The sequence below is a fragment of the Leucoraja erinacea genome, chromosome 4 (assembly GCF_028641065.1).
Source record: "Leucoraja erinacea ecotype New England chromosome 4, Leri_hhj_1, whole genome shotgun sequence".
In the NCBI taxonomy this organism is placed as follows: Eukaryota; Metazoa; Chordata; class Chondrichthyes; order Rajiformes; family Rajidae; genus Leucoraja; species Leucoraja erinaceus.
The window spans coordinates 81,837,932-81,858,089 of NC_073380.1; the positions used below are offsets into that span (position 1 = coordinate 81,837,932).

General features: G+C 48.8%; 2 protein-coding genes across 5 annotated transcripts in view; one reads left to right on the forward strand and one right to left on the reverse strand.

The window, feature by feature from the left end:
* The window catches only part of bmper (BMP binding endothelial regulator), a 40,725-nt gene extending 23,037 nt beyond the window's left edge, over positions 1–17,688 (forward strand). For both annotated transcript variants that reach the window (XM_055634664.1, XM_055634665.1), the window contains exons 4-15: positions 2,133–2,215; positions 4,314–4,404; positions 4,795–4,877; positions 5,253–5,352; positions 6,979–7,088; positions 7,414–7,551; positions 8,424–8,528; positions 9,056–9,101; positions 10,265–10,591; positions 11,404–11,740; positions 12,657–12,787; positions 15,222–17,688. In XM_055634664.1, the coding sequence (XP_055490639.1) occupies positions 2,133–2,215; positions 4,314–4,404; positions 4,795–4,877; positions 5,253–5,352; positions 6,979–7,088; positions 7,414–7,551; positions 8,424–8,528; positions 9,056–9,101; positions 10,265–10,591; positions 11,404–11,740; positions 12,657–12,787; positions 15,222–15,400 (1,730 nt within the window). In that variant the 3' untranslated portion in view covers positions 15,401–17,688. The remainder of the gene's footprint in view (positions 1–2,132; positions 2,216–4,313; positions 4,405–4,794; positions 4,878–5,252; positions 5,353–6,978; positions 7,089–7,413; positions 7,552–8,423; positions 8,529–9,055; positions 9,102–10,264; positions 10,592–11,403; positions 11,741–12,656; positions 12,788–15,221) is intronic.
* The window catches only part of dpy19l1l (dpy-19-like 1, like (H. sapiens)), a 113,939-nt gene continuing 110,199 nt past the window's right edge, over positions 16,419–20,158 (reverse strand). For all 3 annotated transcript variants that reach the window (XM_055634662.1, XM_055634663.1, XM_055634661.1), the window contains 2 exons: positions 17,694–17,822; positions 16,419–16,795 (listed from right to left, as the gene is read on the reverse strand). In XM_055634662.1, the coding sequence (XP_055490637.1) occupies positions 16,627–16,795; positions 17,694–17,822 (298 nt within the window). In that variant the 3' untranslated portion in view covers positions 16,419–16,626. The remainder of the gene's footprint in view (positions 16,796–17,693; positions 17,823–20,158) is intronic.

Genomic DNA, 20,158 nt, shown 5'->3' on the forward strand with positions numbered 1-20,158 from the left:
AATCTTCTCAATTCTACCAATTCAGTGTGTAGAATCTGTCTTCATGAGGGGGGATCTTATAGAAACTTACAACGTTCTTAAGGGGTTGGACAGGCTAGATGCAGGAAGATTGTTCCCGATGTTGGGGAAGTCCAGGACAAGGGGTCACAGTTTAAGGATAAAGGGGAAATCTTTTAGGACCGAGATGAGAAAAACATTTTTTACACAGAGAGTGGTAAATCTCTGGAATTCTCTGCCACAGAAGGTAGTTGAGGCCAGTTCATTGGCTATATTTAAGAGGGAGTTAGATGTGGCCCTTGTGGCTAAAGGGGTTATGGAGAGAAGGCAGGTACAGGATACTTAGTTGGATGATCAGCCATGATCATATTGAATGGCGGTGCAGGCTCGAAGGGCCGAATGGCCTACTCCTGCACCTATTTTCTATGTTTCTATGTATCCCCTGTCCCAACACAGAGAGGGGTAACTCCAGAGGGGACCATGGGAAGATCAGGAAAAGTCCAGCGAGGATAATTCTTTATCGAACTTTACAAAAGGATCTCAAGTCCCACCAGTAAATGGCCTTGCCAAGGGAGATGAGATTTCCAGGAATGGCCCCAGAGAGGAGTCTCTGTGGAGAGACTGGAGATGCTGGGGGTTGGGGAAGGTTAAGGGTGATATAAACAAACGATTTTGAATCGTGCAGGGGTTATGGAGTGAATTGTGAGAATGCATTTCCAGTGGTAGGAGGGTTGGTGACACCAAGGGAAGGGGAACTGAAGAGAGGGGAGTTTATTGAAATAACACATCATTCTGGTCTGGACGATGCCAAAAAGAGTGATGGAGACAGATTCATAGAAACATAGAAACATAGAAATTAGGTGTGCAGGAGTAGGCCATTCGGCCCTTCGAGCCTGCACCGCCATTCAATATGATCATGGCTGATCATCCAACTCAGTATCCCGTACCTGCCTTCTCTCCATACCCCCTGATCCCCTTAGCCACAAGGGCCACATCTAACTCCCTCTTAAATATAGCCAATGAAACTGGCCTCAACTACCCTCTGTGGCAGAGAGTTCCAGAGATTCACCACTCTCTGTGTGAAAAAAGTTTCTTCTCATCTCGGTTTTAAAAAGATTTCCCCTTTATCCTTAAGCTGTGACCCCTTGTCCTGGACTTCCCTAACATCGGGAACAATCTTCCTGCATCTAGCCTGTCCAACCCCTTAAGAATTTTGTAAGTTTCTATAAGATCCCCTCTCAATCTTCTAAATTCTAGAGAGTATAAACCCAGTCTATCCAGTCTTTCTTCATAAGACAGTCCTGACATCCCAGGAATCAGTCTGGTGAACCGTCTCTGCACTCCCTATGGCAATAATGTCCTTCCTCAGATTTGGAGACCAAAACTGTACGCAATACTCCAGGTGTGGTCTCACCAAGACCCTGTACAACTGCAGTAGAACCTCTCTGCTCCTATACTCAAATCCTTTTGCAATGAAAGCTAACATACCATTTGCTTTCTTTACTGCCTGTTGCACCTGCATGCCTACCTTCAATGACTGGTGTACCATGACACCCAGGTCTCGCTGCATCTCCCCCTTTCCCAATCGGCCACCATTTAGATAATAGTCTGCTTTCCTGTTTTTGCCACCAAAATGGATAACCTCACATTTATCCACATTATACTGCATCCGCCAAACATTTGCCCACTCACCCAGCCTATCCAAGTCACCCTGCAGTCTCCTAGCATCCTCCTCACAGCTAACACTGCCCCCCAGCTTAGTGTCATCCGCAAACTTGGAGATATTGCCTTCAATTCCCTCATCCAGATCATTAATATATATTGTAAATAGCTGGGGTCCCAGTACTGAGCCTTGGGGTACCCCACTAGTCACTGCCTGCCATTGTGAAAAGGACCCGTTTACTCCTACTCTTTGCCATTCACTTTTGCCTTTCCTGATATTCACCAGGAATTTTCTAAGGAAGCTTGGGAAGTACTGGAAATTTCAAAGTTTGCAGACACATGAGCGCGTGGGTCAGCCCAGGTTCAGTGGGCCGAAAGGCCTCGTGTTGTGTACAATTGTGTGGAGGATGGAAGGTGTGGTCATCATCTTGTGATTTGAACACTTCCCCTTACTTGTGTTTTGGCCTCTCTAGAGTGCATATTCGACGGGAAGGTGTACAACAGCTCAGAAGAATGGCTTGTTCCTTCCAAATCCTGCATGACACAGACCTGTCAGGTAGGTTGTGTGTCTGTGTCCTGCTGATAATCACGTCGGCCAACTTGAATCATGACACAAATAGCTTCTGAGATTGCTGATCGGCCAGTGCTGGTGTAACACAACAAGGTTAATACCTTGAGTACTTCCAGCACAAACAACATGCTGGAAGTACTCAGTGGACAGGCAGCATCTGTGGAAGGAAATGGAAAGACTATGTTTTGAGACGAGACCCTTAATCTGGATCTGAAAGTAGTGTCAACCTGAAACATCGGCATCACAGATGCTGCCTGACCTTCTGAGCTCTTCCAGCATGTGTCTGTTGGTCCAGATTTGTTTAGCAGGACCCACGGGCTTGTCCTGCTAAATAAGTGCACCAAAGAGGCAACTCCAACCGTCAAACCCACTCCTCCACGATATCATACCTGTTCTTTGTCCTCCAGTGCCATTTTCCTGTCCTTTCCGCAGATCCTTTGGTTCCTATAACTTCAGGAAATCCACCCATCTGAATAACTCAGTGACGGCCTCCACTACTTCCAGGATAGGGATTCTAAACCAATGTACCAGATTAAAACAAGCTTCTCCCAGTCCAGTCCAGTCAGCATTGCAATGTCCCCACGGACTAACCAAACAACAACCTAACATAGTCATATCTGCAGGGTTCGATTTACAGGGGGCTAGGCTCCCCTGTCATAATCCCTGGAGACATCTTGTCCCACCAGTAAAACAAACTTCCAGTGGGGACTGTACAGGTGAGAGAAAGTGGTCATGGAGGTTGTCAACATTGATTCAAGGCACCATGAAGCCCAGGGCCTTCGGTTGAACATGATCAAGGATCCCTCCTCCTGATTACTTTTCACCTCCCTCCCTCAGCTGATGAATCAGGGATCCTCCATGATGAGCAGCACTTGCAAGAAGCACATAGGGCAGCAAGAACACAACATTTATTTGGGGTGGGGACTTCTGTCCATTCTGGCTGGTTTGGCAACACCACCATGGTCTGGGATGGCCAACGCTTTGAAGGTGGATGTGCCGGACTGGATGCACGGCGTGGGTGAGCCATCCAGTGGGTGACCACGTTCTCACCCACCCCCATTGTGGCACTGGGGACTCATTGTGTTGTGTGCCACTGACATAATGAAAAATGGGATACTCAGAAGTGGCAGGAGCTCACCACTGGGCAGACATGAGTGCCATGAACCATCAGCAGAAGAAGTATTCACCCTGCAGTCTGTGTCCTCAGGGCTCAGCATCTCACACTCATCATCATGGCCAGACCAGGGGATGACCCCTGCCCTTTGAGGGCTGCAGAAGGACTTGTGGGGGAGCAGCGGGTACCCAGTGGGGGACCAGCCGAGTGAAGCTGCTGCAGGGACATGGAGATAGATATCAAACAGCAGAACCAGTGGTCATTCACAGAGATAAGATCAGGAGCAGGCCAAGGACTTGAGTGAATCAGCAGCTAGCTGTGCAGTGTCCCAGAGAATGAGCCCCATGTGCCTCCAGCTTCCCGTAGCCACGCTGTTATTTAACCCCGAGAGTCCAGCAAACCATCCAGAGTCAACCAATGCAATGGTGCCAGTAGGCAGAGTCCATCCCATCCTCCGACAGAACAAGTGACCACAGATCAGAAATATCTAAGGAACATCCGCTGGAAATACAAGCCCATCGGTCCAACTGATGCCGTAATCCACATCCACTCCCATGTGGCAATCGAGAAAAGAAAAATTGGTCAGCCTGATGCTGCATGAACTCAATGTTGATTGGGTTTGTGCGAATGTGAGGGGGGCAGACATTACTGAGATCTGGGCTGTGGAATGAGCAGAGTCTGGTTCAGCCAGTCTAGAGGGAGATGATTGAGGCCACCTCACTTCCTCTCCATTCACACACAGCTGCCCGAGCTGTTAAGGGAAGTGGAGGGGAAGCTGAGTCGCTCCCCAGAAGATATCTAGACTCGACCTGCTCCCGTAGACACTGTATTTACATGTTGACTCCAGGACATTGCTGGTGAGGACTCGGCAATGTGTTGAATGTGGACAATGGGCCTGTGACAATGGGGCGATCTGAAGGAGCCTGGTCACCCAGTGTGGTAACGGTCTGAACTTTTGTCCTCCTGCAGGAAGGTGTTGTTACTGAGGCGCAGATACTGTGTGTGATCCACTGCAAGAACCCCATCCAGCCACAACATGGATGCTGTCCCCTGTGTCCGGGTAAGTCAATCTTCACCGGGAGAGGTCCAGTTGGGAAAAGGAAAGGGCCGTAGAAGTGGCTGTGGTCTGTTACTTTGGGAGAGGGGCCTGCGACTTGGAGAAGGGACCTGTAGCTGGGGTAGGGTCAGTTACATTGGAAGAAGGGCCTGTGACTGGGTGGAGTCTGAGGACATAGGGGTTGGGCCTGTGCCTGCGGGCAGACCTGGTGATCCAGCCATGACATCAGTTCAGGGGAGCAGACCTGGTGATCCAGCCATGAGCTGGCCCCTGCAAATGGATTCTCAGCTTTGGGCTCCCTGGCGACTGTGACCCTGTCCACTGGCTCCGCACCAGTGTGTCATCGCTGACTCTCTTACATCACCTGATCTCTGCCTTTCTGCTTTCCCTCAGGCTGTGAGTTTTTCGGTCACCACTACCAAGAAGGAGAACATTTCCACCCAGACGGTGACCATTGTATCAGGTGTTCCTGCACGGTGAGTGTCAACGGAGGCTCCTATCCCAACTGCCCAACTCCCAGTTTCTCCCATTCCCCATCCCTGTTTTTCGACCCCCCCCCCCCCCGCTCCCCATCCCTTGGTTACTGGTTCCCCTCCCGGTGCCCTGCTCCCACAGCTTCCCATTCCCAGCACCCCGATCCACCACACCCTGCTCCCCTATTTACCCAATCCTCCGGCTCGTGGTTCCCCCTGCTACCCATACCCTAGAAAGCTGCTCCCTGGCTCCCAGTCCTCCCAGATCCCCAATACCGTACCACTCAAATCACCCAGCCCCACGCTCCCTCAACTCCCACGTATGGAAACTCTGCTCTGTGTGGTTCTGTGTTGACCTGGATCTCTGATCGTGTACAGGCTGGCGCGCTGCACTGTGTCCGTGAATTCTGCCCTGTCCTGTCCTGCCCAAAGCACCTCAGCCGTGTGCCGACTGGAAAATGCTGCCCCAGGTGTTTTGGTGAGTGAATTCTGTTTCCTCCTAACTCACTGCCCAGATTAAAGAAAATATTTACAGGGGAGAATGATGTAATCCAAGGATAATCAAAGTGTGATGATGAATTTTAACTGGTTAATATCAAGCTGCAAGCTGGAGAAGCCAACAGTATAACTAACTACGGGGAAGGCTTGGGCTGGGAATGGAACCATAGAAACATAGAAATTAGGTGCAGGAGTAGGCCATTCGGTCCTTCGAGCCTGCACCGCCATTCAATATGATCATGGCTGATCATCCAACTCAGTATCCCGTACCTGCCTTCTCTCCATACCCTCTGATCCCTTTAGCCACAAGGGCCACATCTAACTCCCTCTTAAATATAGCCAATGAACTGGCCTCGACTACCCTCTGTGGCAGAGAGTTCCAGAGATTCACCACTCTCTGTGTGAAAAAAGTTCTTCTCATCTCGGTTTTAAAGGATTTCCCCCTTAAAGCTGTGACCCCTTGTCCTGGACTTCCCCAACATCGGGAGCAATCTTCCTGCCATCTAGCCTGTCCAACCCCTTAAGAATTTTGTAAGTTTCTATAAGATCCCCTCTCAATCTCCTAAATTCTAGAGAGTATAAACTAAGTTTAACCAAGATGGGTTAAAATGATCAGAAGGTGGGCACAGAGATAATATGGTCATCAATGAGGCCGTGGATGTGCAGTGGAAGACAGTCAGTGAATCCACAAATACAGAGGAGCCTGATTTATCCTGCAGGAGCTGGGACTGGAGTTGTCTTTGTGGAGGAGGGAGTGACGCTCACAGGCATGTTTCACAGAAGTCTTGCAAACAGGTGGATGTCCTGTTGCGGATAGACAGAGGCAGGAACCTCAAATGCCAGCACAAAGTGGACAGGTCGAAGTGTCAATGTCTGCCTTGTACACGGGGCAGAGGTAGATGAGGAGAGCAAGCTCAGAGACCTGGATCACCTACTACTGCAGCAACACAGGATGCCGGATTAAACTGGAAAGAGTGCAGGGAAGATTTACGAGGATGTTGCCAGGACTCAAGGGGCTGAGCTACAGAGAGAGATTGGGCAGGCCAGGAGTTTATTCCTTGGAGCACAGGATGCTGAGAGGTGTATAAAATCATGGGACAAATGGGAGAAGGCAGGAAAATTGGGTTGAGGGGGAGAGTTAGATCAGCCATAATTGAATGGTGTAGACTTGATGGGCCGAATGGCCTAATTCTGCTCCTATCATTTATGAAGATAGGATGAATGCTGGATAGGGAATCAAAAAACAGGCTGAAGTGAGAGGGGACATTTAATAGCAATCTGAGGGGCAACTTTTGTATTTACATAAAGGGTGTTGCGTAAAAGATGGATATATACAGTAACGCCATTTAAAAGACATTTTGTCAGGTACATAGATAGGAAAGGTTAAGAGGGATATGAGCCAGGTGCTGGCAAATAGGACTAGTTTAGATGGGCATGTTGGTGGGCATGGGTGAGTTTGGCCAAAGGGCCTGTTTCTGTGCAGTTTGGCCCTGTGGCACTACCTGGATATGGTTGCTCTTGATGTCGGTCAAGTTCTCTTGATGTGGGGGCTGGGCTCAATTCTGTTCCTCTTGCAATGCACTGTCTGATTTTGCTTTTGGTGCAGGTCAGCGGCGGGTATTTGACCTGAGAGCCGGAAGCTGTTTGTTTCACAGCGAGGTCTACGACCACGGCACCTCGATAGAGTACGACAACTGCACCTCCTGTGTGTGCAAGGTAAGCCAAGCCAGACCCCTGGCCTGTACAGGGGCTGCGCTTCATCAACAAAGGGATCAATAACAGAGGAAGGCAATGATAGTTCTTAATCATGTTATATTGGAGCAGAGATTGTTCCCAGTCACTGTGCATTCAAGGCAGAGCTTGAGCAGTGGGCGCGGGTTGTGTGTGGGTGGCAGATTGTGGTGTGAGTGTGCAGGAGGATGTTCTGTCAATGGATGGCTGGTTGTTGTGTGAGTGTGCGGCAGGCTGTATGAATGGGCACAAGTTTGCATGTGAGTGGGCATTAGGTTGTATAATGTTGTTGGCATGTTTGTCTTCACAGGACTCCAGTGTCATTTGCAGAAAGCGATGCTCGGCCCCAGGGACATGCTGGGGCAGGAAGCAGTGCTGTGAGGAATGCCTGTCTTACATTTCCCCTGAGGAGTTCAAAGTTTGTCGAGTTGGGAACAGGATCTACAGGGTGAGTGCAATCTTGGACACCGGTGAGCTCCACGCCCAATTGAAGGAATGTCCTTGCAGCGGACTGTTCCACAGTCCACCGTGGGTTGGTCATTCACCGGCACTATCAAACAGTGTTCTCCATGACTGGGACACTCCGACTCAGACCTGTTCTTGTTGGACTACCTCTCCCGGCATTCCCACTGGTATCCTTCTCCCGGCATTCCCATTGGACTCTCTCCCCCAGCGTTCCCATTGGACGCCCTCTCTCCCCAACATTTCCACTGGACTTGGTCTCCCAGTGTTCCTAATCGACTCTATCTCTCTCTCTCTCCCAGCGTTCCGTTGGACTCCCTCTCCCAGTGTTCTCACTGGACTTGCTGTCTGGCTATTCCACTGGAATTCTCTGCCCGTTTCCCCCTGGAATTCTCTGTCCTGGATCTCCCACTAGACTCCCTCTCCTGGCATTCCCACTGGACTACGTGTCTAGTGTTCCCTTTGGTTCTCCCAGTCCCACAGCTCCCATTGACCCCCGAGTTACGATTCCTCACCGACTGCCTGCTGGAAAGGTACGGGGTCTGATGCTGATGGCCCACAGGCTGCCAGGGTCCCGCTCCAGGTCACCGCCAGGATCTCAGCCTCACCTCGCAGGGGGACGGGGAGAAACAGCTCAAGGGAAACGAGAAGCTGTGGTGTGGAACCAACAGTGGAGCACAGGGTTCACCAGCCGGGGTGCTGCCCAGCCGGGGTGCAGCAAGTGACATCTCCTGCTCCACCCATGGGTGACAGAGATAGGGTGGGGTTTTACAGTACCCAGGGGCCAACATGCGAGGGCTGTGATGCATGGTCCCACGGAGATGTGGTAATCGAAGGCTACCTTTGTTGAATCTTCAGGATGGAGAGATGTGGTCGGCTGCCAACTGCTCACTCTGTGTCTGTAAGAAGGGAGTGATGGAATGTCGGAGGAAGGAGTGTCCCCCAGTCAAGAGCTGCCCCATGGTGAGTGCGTGCACTGGGTCAGCCCAGTGCCTGAGTCCTGCATTGTACCCACTGCCACATGTCCCACAAGGTGCCTAATGCTGTGTGCCCCTCGCCGTGACCAATGTTGCGTGTCCCGCACTGGGCCCAGTGATGCCTGTCCTGTAATGTGTCTGTACTGTGTCCAGGGTGCTGTGTGCCCTACACTATTGTTCTTTGTGTCCAGTGCTGTATATCCAGTGCTGTATATCCAGCATGCTGTGCACCTAGTGCTGTGTATCCAGTGCTGTGTCCCACACTGTCCAGTGTCTCACACTTTACTCTGATGTGTCCAATGATGGGAACAGAGCAGTCAGCGTTTCAGGTGTAAGCCCCAGGTCCCCTCTCCTGCTGAAGTCACACGGCCTCGTTCTGAATGATCTTCCACGTCCCATATTTCCATTTCACAGCCTCAGTTACATGAGGCAGTGAATGTTTTCTTGAGGCCCTACAGAGAGACAAATGACTCAATGGTCATCAATGTACTGACAGTGTGTTCAATCCGGCAGGGGAAAGCCGTCAACAGGAATGGATGCTGCGCCATTTGTCCTGAAAGTGAGTACAATCCCCCCCATTAAATACATTTACATACTGTACCTCACTCACCCTTAACTCCTTAACTCCTCTTCATCCTGCCCTGCCTGTGACACCCATCTCCACCAGCCCCAGTACCCGTCTCTATCTCTATAATACTCTCCAGCTACACCACCTCCTCTCTTTAACCCCCATCTATACTCTTCCCTATTTCTATAGCCCTATACCCATCCCTATCTCTATAAACCCTTCCAGGCCCTAGCCCCTCCCTATCTATGTACCCAGCCAGCCCCTAGACCCTGCCCTATCACAGTAATCCCCTTTGGCTCCAACAGCTGTCCTTATCTCTAATCTAATCTAGCAAATCACTGAGCCGTGCTCTGAAGAGCAGGAGCCCCAGCATTGAACCCTGCAGAGAGCCATCATCGCCCGCTGCTCAGAAAGATTTTGATTACCATCTCCTGTCTTTAAACCCTTTCCTATGCATTACCCCAGACTCAAATGCTTTAAGTTTACATATCCTTCTTATGTTCTTTATCATAAGGGTTCTGAAGATCCAGCCACACCTCATCCACTGGTTCTGTGTGAGCTATTCGACCAGTCACACCCTCAACGCCATCACCAGTGCTCTTTTCTCAGATACTCACACTAATCTTGCTGAATCCTTTGCATTTTTTGTATCTTATCTTTTATTTCAAGGCTCACTGTTGGAGTCGCTCTGTCACGGCCTATACAATCGGTCCCTGGGCACATTTCTGATCTTGCAGCAGATGTCCTGACCTTGTGTTTTTGTGCGCTCCCTGAGTTTAAGGCCGAGCTTGTGTTTGTGTGCACACCTCGTATTTTGCACTGTGTTTTTGCACCGACCCTGTGTTTTTGCACCGACCCTGTGTTTTTGCACCGACCCTGTGTTTTTACACTGACCCTGTGTTTTTACACCGATCCTGTGTTTTTACACCGACCCTGTGTTTTTACACTAACCCTGTGTTTTTGCACTGACCCTGTGTTTTTGCACCGACCCTGTGTTTTTGCACCGACCCTGTGTTTTTGCACCGACCCTGTGTTTTTACACCGACCCTGTGTTTTTACACTGACCCTGTGTTTTTACACTGACCCTGTGTTTTTGACCCTGTGTTTTTGCTGACCCTGTGTTTTTACACTGACCCTATGTTTTTGTACTACAGAGCCGGGGGTTTGTACGGTGTTCGGAGACCCACATTACAATACTTTCGACGGCAGGGCCTTTAACTTCCAGGGGACGTGCCAGTACGTGCTGGCGAAGGACTGCTCTCGCACGGCCAGCTTCCAGGTACTGGTGCAGAACGATGCCCGCAGGACCCAGGCCTACTCCTGGACCAAGTCCATTGAGCTGGTGCTGAGTACTGGCACCATCAGTCTCGGGCAGCACCTGACCGTGCGGAGGGACGGGCTGAAAATCGCACTTCCGCACCAGGACCCACACTTCTCCATCACGCTGGACGGATACCTGCTGAGGGTGACCACCGCCGCAGGTGAGGGCAGGGCAGGGCAGTCCCTAAAAAGGTCTACTCCTCCACCAACCCACAAAGGGTCACTCACCATCTACAGCTAGGCAGTCTCTTCTCCCACCTTACAACTGGGCAGTTCCCCTCCACCCCACAGCCGTGTATCCCCTCCCCCATAGCTGGGCAGTCCCTCTTTTCATCACAGTCAATCAAGTTGTGGCGGCTTCAACTACCTCCTTGTCAAAGACATACGCACAGGAAGTACCGGTCCCACAGCTCTTGGGCAGCTGCAGGTTGTGTAAGGCAGTGCACTTTTGAAAGAAGCATTTAAGGAGGATCTAGACCATCACATGAGTCACCGAGGTAGACGGCTGTGGAGCACTTGCTGGAATTGGCGAATGATGTGGTCTTAGTTGGTCAAAGGTCCTGTTTTTCTACCTTCTCTATGACTAAATATATGCTCCAGATTAAAATGTAGGTTACACATAACAGTGACCCACCTGGAGCATTCCTGACACCAGGAGGTGAGGCAGAAGGGCTGGATCTGTCCTGTCCTTGGCCAAAGCCGAACCCACCAGCGAGAGATATATGGTCATCATATTCAGGTCTGGCCCATCATACAAGATATTTCACAGCCCTGTACCATATTACCCAGCGACAGAGAGTGAACAGAAATCAGGCTGCAGTGGGGCACCAGGTTGTACAGGTGGCTAAAGACGGCTATTGCTTGGGTTGTTTTGGTACAACATAAGGCTCCTCGGTGTGGCACGGTGGTTGCGGATCCAGCCCTGGTGGCTGGGCGAGGGAATGCAGAGAGTAACACGTTCTTGTGTCGCCAGGTATCGACATATCCTGGGACGGGGACAGTTTTGTCGAGGTCATGGCAGCTCCTGCTCTGAAGGGCAAACTCTGCGGCCTGTGCGGAAACTACAACGCACACAAGCGTGACGACCTAATTGGGGGTGACGGCAACTTCAAGTTTGACGTTGATGCCTTTGCTGAGTCGTGGCGTGTGGACAGAGACAAGGTGTGTAAGCAGGCGCAGCGAAGACTCTGGCCACACACCTGTACCGGCACCGTGAAGGTCAAGTTCCGCGCTCACCGTGAGTGCCAGAGACTCAAGTCCTGGCCGTTCAGGAATTGCCATTCCAAGGTCGACTACGTCCTGTTCTACAGGTGAGTCTCCACTACAGGTGTATCCCTGGGGTCTGCCAGTGGCTATGGGAGTACCACCGGTGTGTACTGACGTTAACCTGTGGCTGGTGGAATACAGGTGTCTCCACTGAGGTCTTCCACCTGTAGCTGCGGTGGTACAGGTCGGTCCCAGGGGGTCTTCCTGTGACTGGTGGTACAGGTTGTTGGGATGCCCTAGTTCTGTTGACAGGAGTAACCTCATGTGGAGTCCCATCAACTCCCCCAGTATCCTGGGATTTCTCATCCACAGAAGGTGCCTGTGTTAAACTTCAGTAGTGAGGGGAGCAGACTGCTGCATCCCCTGTTTCACTATATAAAGGGGCTGCTCCTTGCCTTCTGGATGCATTTCTCACTCACCATCCTCATCAGTGGACACCCTGTGCGTAGGGGAGAGTGCAGGGCCGAAGATGTCTTGGTTAGGTTGCTCCTGGGCCTGGCCAAGCTGGCCATCGTGAGTCACAGCGGCAGGCGGAATAGGGCTATGCCCGAGCCGGCTGTTTGCCCCTTTTTTGGGGTTACGGCCGTGCCCAGGGTGGTGTTAGAGAGGGGCTGCGCGCTGTCCACGAGCACCCTGGGGGATTTCCGGGACCACTGGGCACCGTAGGGGGTGGAATGCATCCTGGACAAGGATTGTAATACAGCTGTAATAGTAGTTTAGTTAGTATATTGGTTTGTTGTGTATTATGGTGGTGGGTTCTGGTTTGTTTTATTGTACTGTAAATATTATTTTTAATAATTGAATACATTTTTTAATTTAAAAAAAAGGGGAGCAGGCCTGTGTAGGGCACGTCAAAATGTAGTCGAAAGATTTGTAGCGAATGGCAGAGAAATGTTGATAATCTCTTCTTGAGTAGTTCTTACCTCCTCTGTCCTTACCTCCTGTGTTCCTTTGCCACAGATCCTGCGTCACGGATATGTGTGAGTGCCCCATACACAAGAACTGTTACTGTGAGTCGCTGATCGCCTACACACGGGCATGTCAGAGGGAGGGAGTGCGTGTCCATTGGAAGCCGGAGCTGAGCTGCCTGGGTGAGTTCATGGCCTGCACTCAGCCGATCTGCATCTTGCGTATCCCAGCCTGTCGAGAGTGTGTGGACATTGTATAAGTCATTGTGTGCCACTGTTACTCATTGCACTAGGATAGGGGTTTGTTTGGACGACTGACGGGAAATCCAGATTGTTCTTTCACGTGTGGCACCATCATGAGGAATTCACCCAGGGTTGGCCGGCACCACCTGTGGTGGGTTTGGGCCAAAATCACTTGGACAACCAATTCTGGAAACAAACGTTCAGAGTACAAAGCAAACGTTTTTCACTCATTGATGTCTTCTAGATGTGGGTTTAGACCTGGCCACACAATGAGTGTATTGGAGGGCAGCCCAGGTGGCCAACCAGGGATCAATGCCCCCCGTTCCTCAGCCACAGCCTGCGGCAGTGTCCACACATTTACTGTGGGCATATCCACAACGGGCACACACGCCGTTTCCATCGTCAGCCTGCTTCCCACTGTCAAACCCTTCAGCAAGGGACTAACCAGTCTGAACCATGACCAAGAATGTGGGAGCAGGAAAAGTCCGTGTGGCCCCTCAAGCCTGCCCCACCTCTTAATATAATTATAGCTAATCTACGCTGGCCTCTTCTGTGCCATTTCTCCAGACCCCTCTATTCCTCCATCTATCAATATTTTGTTGCTGGGCTACCCTTATGCCCCTGTCCCACTTAGGAAACCTGAACGGAAACCTCTGGAGACTTTGCGCCCCTCCCAAGGTTTCCGTGCGGTTCCCGGACGTTGCAGGTGGTTGCCGGAGGTTGCAGGTGGTTGCCGGAGGTTGCAGGTAGTGGAAGCAGGTAGGGAGACTGACAAAAACCTCCGGGGACCGCACGGAAACCTTGGGTGGGGCGCAAAGTCTCCAGAGATTTCCGTTCAGGTTTCCTAAGTGGGACAGGGGCTTTAGTCATCCACCTTTGTTACACAAAACCAAATCTGTATTCCCCACATCCTCTGCCTGTCATATTATGATTGCCAGTTCTTCCTCACTATCTTTTAGTTTAATTTAGAGATACGCTGTTGTGCCCAAGTACACCATTACCATTGGATCTTCCCACTTTCTCTCCCCAAGTTCTTCTCCAGCCTAGAAGTGATGTCCTAACCCAGGCAACCAAGAGTCTTTTTTCACTGCAAATATTTTTTTTAATTTAACAGACATGGCAGAAATTTGGCATGTGGCATACCTTAGTTCATACACCTAAGTATCCTGTTGATTTGGTCTTCTCTGTTACCAGCATCACCACCCTCAACAAAGTGTGTTGTCTTTTTGTTCATGCCACCACGTGGTGAAGACAATTTAAAGGGCCACAAGAAATTGTTGGCCATCTAAATGTTCTTCCCCACTGTGTAGACCTCATGACTCAGATCTTCAATACAAATGATGCCAACCCTTCCAAGCTGCTTTTCGATCAAGGAACTGTCAGTGAGTGCAATGCACTGATGCCTGATCTTGCCAAAGCCACGTTTGTAGATCTTGGGACGCTTACTTTGCTAAAGAAGACAGTATCTGTTCCCCTAACTCTACAGTCCCCACAACTACATGTATCTTCCCCCCACGAATGGCCCTCCTCTATCATGGTGCTACAAACAGCTTTACATACATCCTCCCTGCAGTCCCTACTGTTATCTACTTGGGGAGCAAAGAACCCCATATCTGTTGGTTAGGGATAACGATTGAGGGTCCTGTGGAACCATCCGCTGGTTCCCTCTCATTGCTCCATCTACAGTCACGCCATTCTGTCCAAACATTTGCCAGTTTAGAGGTAGTTAGTCTAAGGGGTGGGACTGTCTCCTGGAATATTGTATCCAGATCATTCTCCCCCTCTCTCATGTTTCGCCATGGTCATAGCTCAGACTTTATCTCATTGACGCTGAGTTGGGTCCTTCAGCAGCAGTCATGCTGCAGAAATACCCACTACTTACCACAACGGAATCCACTAGTTCCCACATGTTGCAGCTCCAATCCAGTTACAATTAATTAGTTGTACTTATTAGTTGAATTAGTTCATTTTTACTGCTTTTGGAGACTGATGTATCTTGATTTTAAACTCTTGACCAATTAGAATAGGCAAAAATAAAGTAAAACAAAAATACTCACCACTTCCATAGCTGCTCTTGCACCTCTTGCACCTCTTTCCTCTCTGTGCTGCTGCAAGTCTCAGCTGCACTGGAGCCCTGGGCTGCATTTATAGCTTGGCTGCTGCTGCGTACTTGCCCAGGTCCTCTTCCCCCGTCTGCTATAGTGGGCCTGCTGACGCCCTCAAGCGAGAGTGCAGGGGGAACCTGTGACCTGTTATCCTTTGGGTCAGTATACCAACCATTCCCTGAGTACCAGACCCAGGGAGCAGAAACTAGTGGAATATCTGTAACATCACCAACACTGCAGTTTCTAATCTTTGCTCCTCCTCCTTCCAGCTACGCAGTGTAAACACAGTGCGGTGTACAACACGTGTGGCCCGGGCTGCCCCAAGACCTGTGAGAACTGGAATGAAATCGGCCCATGCAACAAGCCATGTGTGGCGGGCTGTCACTGCCCTGCCAACTTGGTGCTCCACAGGGGACGGTGCATAGAGCCAGCTTTGTGCCCCCGGTGACCACCGAGGCTCCTCGATGTGAACACCAGACCTCGGGTGCCTGAACCCGCTGCATCTCCACCATGCACAAGAAGGGAACGGAGGAGCATGTGGTATATTCTGGAATGAGCTAATGGGTGGAGTCCCATTGGACAGAATATGAGAAAAATATGCTGATTATATAAACAAACTAAATTTTAAATTAATATAAAGACTCAAACCAGTCAAACAAAATCATTTATTTTGCTATTCTATGCATTTGTATAACTTAAACATCCATTGCATCTGATTGTGTGAGTATGCTGACGAATTTGCTATTTGAAAAGAGTGAAGGACATTATCTCAAGCATCACCTCTCCCTTGTCTGCAAGACATGTTTCTGTCCTAAGCCAAGGCAGACAGTACAGGAACACGACCATGGACCATTTAAACTGTTCTCTTGCAATGAGCCTGTCACAGGTGGAGATACGACCAGGGATCAATAATGCACTCCATGTTACCACCCGTACAGTGTGGCTGTTCTTCCAGGACCAGGATCGCTCCCTGCTCTGCATCTGCGGGTATTCCAGCTACTCTGCCTCGAACACAAATTAAATCAACCTCTTTGACTCCATTCAGCCAAGGTGTTTGCCAGTATGAAACCAAAGATGATGCACGCACACGCCAGGATTACAGCTAATGTTTTTTAAATTCCTTTGCACTGCCATCCTCTCAACTACTTCCTTCCCTCCTCCCGTGTGCAATCTAGTTCTGGAAGTTACTGTATTTTGGAATGGAAATGCTGAGCAACTGAGGACTGCATTACTGTCAAAAAAAGAGGATGGGATGGATGGAGCTTGGACTTCAACTATGTCTTATTCAGAGAATAAGATGGATACTTACTCATCTCCATCTAAGGATGGAATGGGAACAACGTGGACCGGGACAACAGAGGATGGGACAATACGGCAGAGACCAGGTCATCTCTGTCAAAGGATGGGAAGTAAACGGACACAGACTGGGAACATTTGTAACTTTCAAAAAATCGAGAAACTCAATGTTTACTCACAAAATCTTTATTGAAAATAATCACATATGCATTAACTCCATAAAGACATGAAAATACTGCTTATAAAGGAACAATTACAAAGATCATATTTCTACATTTGATTTCAGCTTCATTCACACCTCCAGTTGCCATATACAAGAAATTTGGGCGACCTTATCAGCACAGAAATGTTTAACCACACCTGTCCATCCACTGACTTTTATGTCCAGCTGAGACTTTTCTTCATCTTTAAGATTTTGTAAACATCATTGTGAAACACAGGAGTGAAGTGTGGAGCCGGTGATTTGGAAATCACTGAGCACAAAGGTGTTTTCATTGCATTCTCTGCATCTTCCACATCCCAAATTTCTGGCATACTGCAGCCCTCTCTGTGGATAACAGAAACATTTCAGCATGGTAGAAGAAAAGTCTTGTCCCAGTAACTGCTACCCATCAACACACAATATTGTGGCTCCTGTTTTAAATTGACATCCATGTGCAGAGGTCTGAGCTGTGCTGGAGGCAGATGGGTATTATCCATTGGTACTAATGATGATGCCTGGTGCATGAGGGACTCAGTCTGATGCTGAAGGGTAGAGACATGAGACAAATTTAATTCCTGACAAAGAACCATGGGGCTAACGAAGAAGGAGTTGGCAAGAATTTACATTGTTCACAGTAATTATTTTGAGGAAAACCCAATTGCAAAATTAGCATGGAAATCAAGTTAGCAGAACAAAAATGGCAGAAATAGACCAAGGGATATGATTTCAGTATAACCATTACCGCTGGACATTCAACACCGTTAAATCCAGAACCAGCAGCAGCAGCTCAGAGTTGCAGCCACCACTGACCAGTAGCCTAAGTGGACAATCTCACCTATCTGGCAGCTGCTAGACAATCAAGAGGCTGGGAACTTACAGCAAGTGACTCGTCTCCACAAAGCCTTCCATCTGCAAGTTTCAGCCAAGTGTGTGACGAGACGTGCCTGAATAAGTGCACCTGCAGTATACAAGCTTGATACTGTCCAGCAGTGCCCACCTGCCTTAGGCAGATGAAGGATGCTGCAATATCATGGCTTATCTACAGGATTCTTAAATAAAAACGTCATTGGCATTTCAGAAGGGAAATTATTCATTAACTGTGAGATAAGGAAAACATGAAAGACTGCAATAAACTAGGAGTATCCCTTGGTTATGCAGAGGCGGAAGCAGAGGAGAAATGTCCCTGCATGAAGCAAAATGAATGTAACGCAGATCAATTAAAGCTTTAAAAAAATTCACACACCTCGTTTTCCTCAAACACCAGGACTCTTCAAAAATAAAGTAGTCTACTCCCAGGCTAAGGAGCCCAGCCTTCTTCACCTCCTCTGCCGACTTCCGACTGTACATCGCGTACACCAGTTTTGTTCTTGCCCTGTTTGAGAATAAGCAGAGATTTGTTTTAGAAAGGAAATGCTTCGGTAATGAGCATGTGGTTCAGGTTGGCCGGTTGAAGGGACGTAGATTCAGAACAGGGGAAAAAAAAGCTCAGAACTCTCAGAGTTTAGCGGCTAATATAAGTGATCAATATTAATAGAGGAGCAGGATGGATAGTAATCAATGCTGTCAGATAAGGAGAAGTGGGGTGGTACCAGCAGGTAATCCCACTATGCAATGTGCCACCACCTTAGAACTCGAATTTAAGGTTCTGGGTGAGAGTGAAATCTAGCTGGAGGTTTTAGAAAGCAGTCATCTTGTCAAGAGGGTGTGGCCCTGCCAACAGAAGGAAAGAAGCACGCATATTTGTAGACCGGGACTGTCAAACATGAATGGCTTTTATCCATGACTGAACCATCAATGGTGGATTATTAATGCAGTGAGGAGCGCACAGAACAGTTCAGCACAGGAACAGTACACCACAATGTTTGTGCCGAACATAACGCCATGTTAAACCGATCTATATTCCTCTACTCCATGTGCCGATCTAAAAGCTTCTTAAATGCCACTATTGTATCTGCCTCCGCCACACCCATGGCAATGCGTTCCAGGTCCCCATCACTCTCCCCGTCCGTGCCATAAAAACTTGCCCCACACATTTTCTTTAAACTTTCTGCCTCTCAACCTATAGCTATGCATACCAGTTTTGGACATTTCCACCCTGGGAAAAGGGTTCTGTCTAACTTATCTGTGCCTCTCACAATTTTATATACTTCTATCAAGTCTCTCCTCAACCTCTGGTGTCCATAAATCAGTGACTTGATAGATGGAATGACACATTTTGACAGGGCAGGACCGAATGAATCAGGAAAATAGAAAGTTAACAAAGGAAGGGAGGGTTCAGAAAGCAGAAATAAAACATAACCTAATAAAACTAGATCAACCTACAACTAGAAATATATTTTCTTAACAAAATGCACAAAATACTTTCTAAAATGCTTATCCATCTCCATGGTCCCCAGTAACAGAAATGTCTAATATTTAAAATAATCGGAGGTGTCAGTATTACAGTTGAGCAAAGGGAACTATGGAGCCACGAGGGAGGAGTTGACCAAAGTTGACTGGTAAGATGCCCTAGCAGGGATGACAGTGGAACAACAATGGCAGGTATTTCTGGGAATAATACAGAAGGTGCAGGATCAGTTCATTCCAAAGGGGAAGAAAGATTCCAAGGGGGGAAAGGGGCGACCGTGGCTGACAAGGGACGTCAGGGAGAGTATAAAAATAAAAGAGAAGAAATATAACATCGTGATCGTGGCTATCCCTCGAGGTCGAGGATGATGGTCTACGTTCCGTTGTTTTTATGGACTCTCAGGTGGCTTACGAGTCCAATCCTGGCTTTGAAAGTTCTTCGACATTCAGGACAGGTAATTCCAGATGGCAGATCAGGCTTTGGTTGTTGCTGCCTCTCTTTCCGTTTTCTTCTCTTTTCTTCCAAATCTACACATCTCTTGGCTTCAAAGGTCGCTGTTCCTTCTTGGATGATGGTTTGCCAGAGTGTCTTGTCCTTGGCATTGGTTTCCCAATTGTCGATGTCGATTGCACATTTCTTCATGCTGGCTTTTAAGGCGTCTTTGAATCTCTTCTTTTAGAAACATAGAAACATAGAAATTAGGTGCAGGAGTAGGCCATTCGGCCCTTCGAGCCTGCACCGCCATTCAATATGATCATGGCTGATCATCCAACTCAGTATCCCGTACCTGCCTTCTCTCCATACCCCCTGATCCCCTTAGCCACAAGGGCCACATCTAACTCCCTCTTAAATATAGCCAATGAACTGGCCTCAACTACCCTCTGTGGCAGAGAGTTCCAGAGATTCACCACTCTCTGCGTGAAAAAAAAAAAGTTCTTCTCATCTCGGTTTTAAAGGATTTCCCCTTTATCCTTAAGCTGTGACCCCTTGTCCTGGACTTCCCTAACATCGGGAACAATCTTCCTGCATCTAGCCTGTCCAACCCCTTAAGAATTTTGTAAGTTTCTATAAGATCCCCTCTCAATCTTCTAAATTCTAGAGAGTATAAACCAAGTCTATCCAGTCTTTCTTCATAAGACAGTCCTGACATCCCAGGAATCAGTCTGGTGAACCGTCTCTGCACTCCCTCTATGGCAATAATGTCCTTCCTCAGATTTGGAGACCAAAACTGTACGCAATACTCCAGGTGTGGTCTCACCAAGACCCTGTACAACTGCAGTAGAACCTCTCTGCTCCTATACTCAAATCCTTTTGCAATGAAAGCTAACATACCATTCGCTTTCTTTACTGCCTGCTGCACC